At 53.8% G+C, this 3,386-nt stretch overlaps 1 protein-coding gene across 3 annotated transcripts in view; it reads right to left on the minus strand.

The window, feature by feature from the left end:
- The window catches only part of LOC108508216 (zinc finger protein 212-like), a 13,505-nt gene that overhangs the window by 3,134 nt on the left and 6,985 nt on the right, over positions 1 to 3,386 (minus strand). For 2 of the 3 annotated variants that reach the window (XM_017836837.1, XM_017836839.1), the window contains 4 exons: positions 3,231 to 3,317; positions 1,775 to 1,873; positions 813 to 929; positions 557 to 670 (listed from right to left, as the gene is read on the minus strand). In XM_017836837.1, coding sequence (XP_017692326.1) covers positions 557 to 670; positions 813 to 929; positions 1,775 to 1,873; positions 3,231 to 3,317 — 417 coding nt within the window. The remainder of the gene's footprint in view (positions 1 to 556; positions 671 to 812; positions 930 to 1,774; positions 1,874 to 3,230; positions 3,318 to 3,386) is intronic. The other variant, XM_017836838.1, reaches the window with a different exon arrangement.

Raw genomic sequence — 3,386 nt, forward strand, 5'->3', positions numbered from 1 at the left:
TCAGCCCATCAATCCCATGGATCCAGCCTGTCCAGATCCCTCTGCAGAGCCTTCCTGCCATCCAGCAGATCCACAATCCCACCCTGGTGTCCTCTGCAAACTGCCTGAGGATGGCCTCAATTCCCTTGTCCAGATGGTTGATAAAGACATTAAACAGAGCTGGCCCCAGTACTGAGCCCTGGGGACACCACTGGGGACTGGCCACCAGCTGATGTCACTCCCTTCCCCACCACGCTCTGGGCCCAGCCCTCAGCCAGGTTTTTATCCAGGTAAAAGCAGCACAAACTTGATCTGTGCTGCCTAAGCACAGCTCTGGGCTTGCCTGAACACAAGCCCAGACCAGCACCTCAGCAGCTTTAGGCCAGCTCGAGGAGGAAGGAGCCTCTTCAGCTGACAGAACTCGACATTTTTGTGCCCAAATATTAACCAGCAGGCTGAGGTTTGTCCCAGTTTTTTGTTGCTTACACTACAGGGCTGTGACATCTAATATAGCATTAAAAAATACTCTAAACTAGATTTACTGTCCCTGAAATCCCAGCTGAAATCCATCACTGACCTGTACTTGGATCTGCAGAGATTTCCTCCTTCTCCAAGTGCTGCTGTTCAGGGCAGCGTGGCTCCTCCTCTTGTTTAATCCACGATGAAACACCCATTGCATAAGTCTGAAATCCTGTTTGTTGGGGGGAGAATTTGCACAACTGAGAAACCCCAGGGAAAGCACGGGAGAATTGGGAATTCACAACAACGGGAGGACACAACACGAGGAGGGGTAAATCCTGCAGTGGGAGTTTTTGCCATGGAGTCCTCCTCACCTGTGTCAGGGTGCCTTGGAATGTCCTCATCCTCGGCCCCTGGCAGCTCCCTGGCATCCACCTCGTTGCCTTTCCTGGTCTGACTGGATGCCTCAGGATCACAAAACGTTTGCTCTGCTAAAGGAGAAAATCCAGGAGAAGTGTGTTGTGCCTCCATAAACTCGGGATTGCACAAGGCTGAAACCTGCTCTGGGTTTGGGCTTGGTTTTCCCCCAGGCCAAGCTCCCATAAGCCCAGTTTCTTAAGGAAACCTGATGGGAAAGTCTGAAAATCCATACAATTCCAGTGGAGCCAACAGGCAGCGTTGATACCCTTTGTGAAGAGTGCGGAAAATCTGCAAAGCAGGGCAGTTTATTTGTAAAACAAAGAGGTTCCAAGCGGGAGGGCCAAGAACAGGCCCCTGGGCTGGGTGGCCTCCCCGAGGGGTCCATGGGCTCACTCCTGTAACCAGGAAAACCCCAGAAGGGAAGGAAGGAGGGAAAAGGCACCTGAAGGCTCTGGATCTGCAGGAATAGAGGCACTGCCAGAGGAGTGGAGCTGAGGAGCTGCTGCAGCTGCTCCAATTCCCCCCGAGCCAGAACAGCCGGATCCTGCCTCCAGGCTCCAACCACAGGCTGGAACACTGACTTTGCCTCCTCCAAGTTAACCCATTGTCCCCAAAAAGTGACTGATTTGCACTAAATATTTAACCAGTTTAGATTTATCGACTTGAGGGAAGCAAAGTAAGGAATTTAGGGGAGAGTGAAACATCTCCTGCTTGGATAAAAACCAGCCAAACTCCAAAAGTGCCACGAGAAGGGAAAGAGGCAACACCAGCCCTCACCTGTCGGGGCTGCTGGCAAGTCTGCTCAACACTTCTAAAAGATCTGGAATACAAGAAAAGAGGTGGGGAAGAAAACCCCACATAACTTGGAATTTAATCCCTCTGGTTCATTTTCTCTCCCAGGTATGCAGTTACTCACCTGGGCAGGGCTCTCCAGGAGCTTCTCCAGCCTCCTCCTCCTCCTCCTGAACCGCAGTGCACAACTCCTCCTCTTGCTTAATCTGGATTATGCTGTCTTCTGTCAATGGGAACCACTGTTATTTTAATTCCATACCTAACTAATTCCAATTCTCAGCCCATCCCAGGCAGAGCTGCTCTGTTCCAGCTCACATTCCAGAGAACACCTCACTCCAGTTCCAGTTCCCGCTGACCAAGGTCTCTTGAACAGACCTAAAATGTTGGCTGCAAAACCCTCAGCAGATATTTGAGCCTCAGAAACACATAAAACTGTCATGCAAGTGAAAACATGTTCTCCACGGCCCCAGGAGAGGACAGAGCCACTGCAATTCTTGTTCTTAAGTTTAGTTTCTCTCTTGGCACCACTGGAGTTCTGTCACTTCCTTTTCAGTCCCTCTCAGTGAAACCGATCACAGAAACACTGGTGAGAAGAGTGTTCTTAGAGAATAAGTAATGAAATTCACGGAAAAAAGAAAACTAAAGTCTGTAGAATTATTAAGGGAAAGCAGAAGGGCCAGTGCTCTGCACCTTTACAGAATCCCAGAATGGTTTGTGTTGGAAGGCACCTCAAAGCTCATCTCATTCCACCCCTTGCCATGGGCAGGGACACCTTCCACTAGCCCAGGTTGCTCCAAGCCCTGTCCAGCCTGGCCTTGGACACTTCCACAACCTGATCAATGAGCTAGAGGAACACTTCACACGTGTTTAAAACCAACTACATTGTGCATGTTTGTGCACAATGGAATGAAAAATCCTCTTGCCAGCCAGACTTCAGACTGGAAAACCAAAATCCATCCTGCTTTGCCTGGCAGTGCAGACCCGGCCCAGGCCCAATCCAAGGGGACAGAGGGAGTGCAGCTCAGCAACCAGGAGAGGGAAAAGAAGGGAATGATGGAGCGTCCTGGGAAGGCTGGGGGATGCCTGAGAGCTACGTTTGGAAGATCTCACTCAGCACAGCGAGCACCTTGGAGACAGGCTGGTCATTGAATCATGGAATTGTTGAGGTTGGAAAAGGCCTTGGAGATTATCAAGTCCAACCATCCCCAGCACTGCCAAGGCCACCACTGGCCCATGTCCCCAAGTGCCACATCCACAGGGCTTTGAAATCCCTCCAGGGATGGGGAGGGCAGCCTGTGCCAGGGCTGGGCAGCCCTCTCCAGGAAGAAATCGTCCCAGTATCCAACCTGACCCTCCCCTGGCACAGCCTGAGGCCGTTCCCTCTCCTCCTGTCCCTTGTTCCCTGGGAGCAGAGCCCGACCCCCCCCCGGCTCCCCCCTCCTGTCAGGGACTTGTGGAGAGCTCCAGGTCCCCCCTGAGCCTCCTTTTCTCCAGGCTAAAAAACGCACCCAAACCGTGGACGTCCCCCAAACCCGGCGGGTGCCCCACGTCCCCCCCTCACCCGCCCCGTCCCCACTCACCGCTGCCGTTCTCCGCGGGATCCCCGCTCCGCTCCCGGTCCCCGCCGCCCGCCGGGGCCTGGGCGTTGTGTCCGGCACCGTCCGGGCCTGCGGAGGGGGGCGGGTGAGGGTCGGCCGGGGTGGAGGCACCGCGGGGTCCCGTCTGCCCCCCCCCCG

This window comes from Lepidothrix coronata, unplaced genomic scaffold, assembly GCF_001604755.1.
Source record: "Lepidothrix coronata isolate B3197 unplaced genomic scaffold, Lepidothrix_coronata-1.0 Scaffold285, whole genome shotgun sequence".
In the NCBI taxonomy this organism is placed as follows: Eukaryota; Metazoa; Chordata; class Aves; order Passeriformes; family Pipridae; genus Lepidothrix; species Lepidothrix coronata.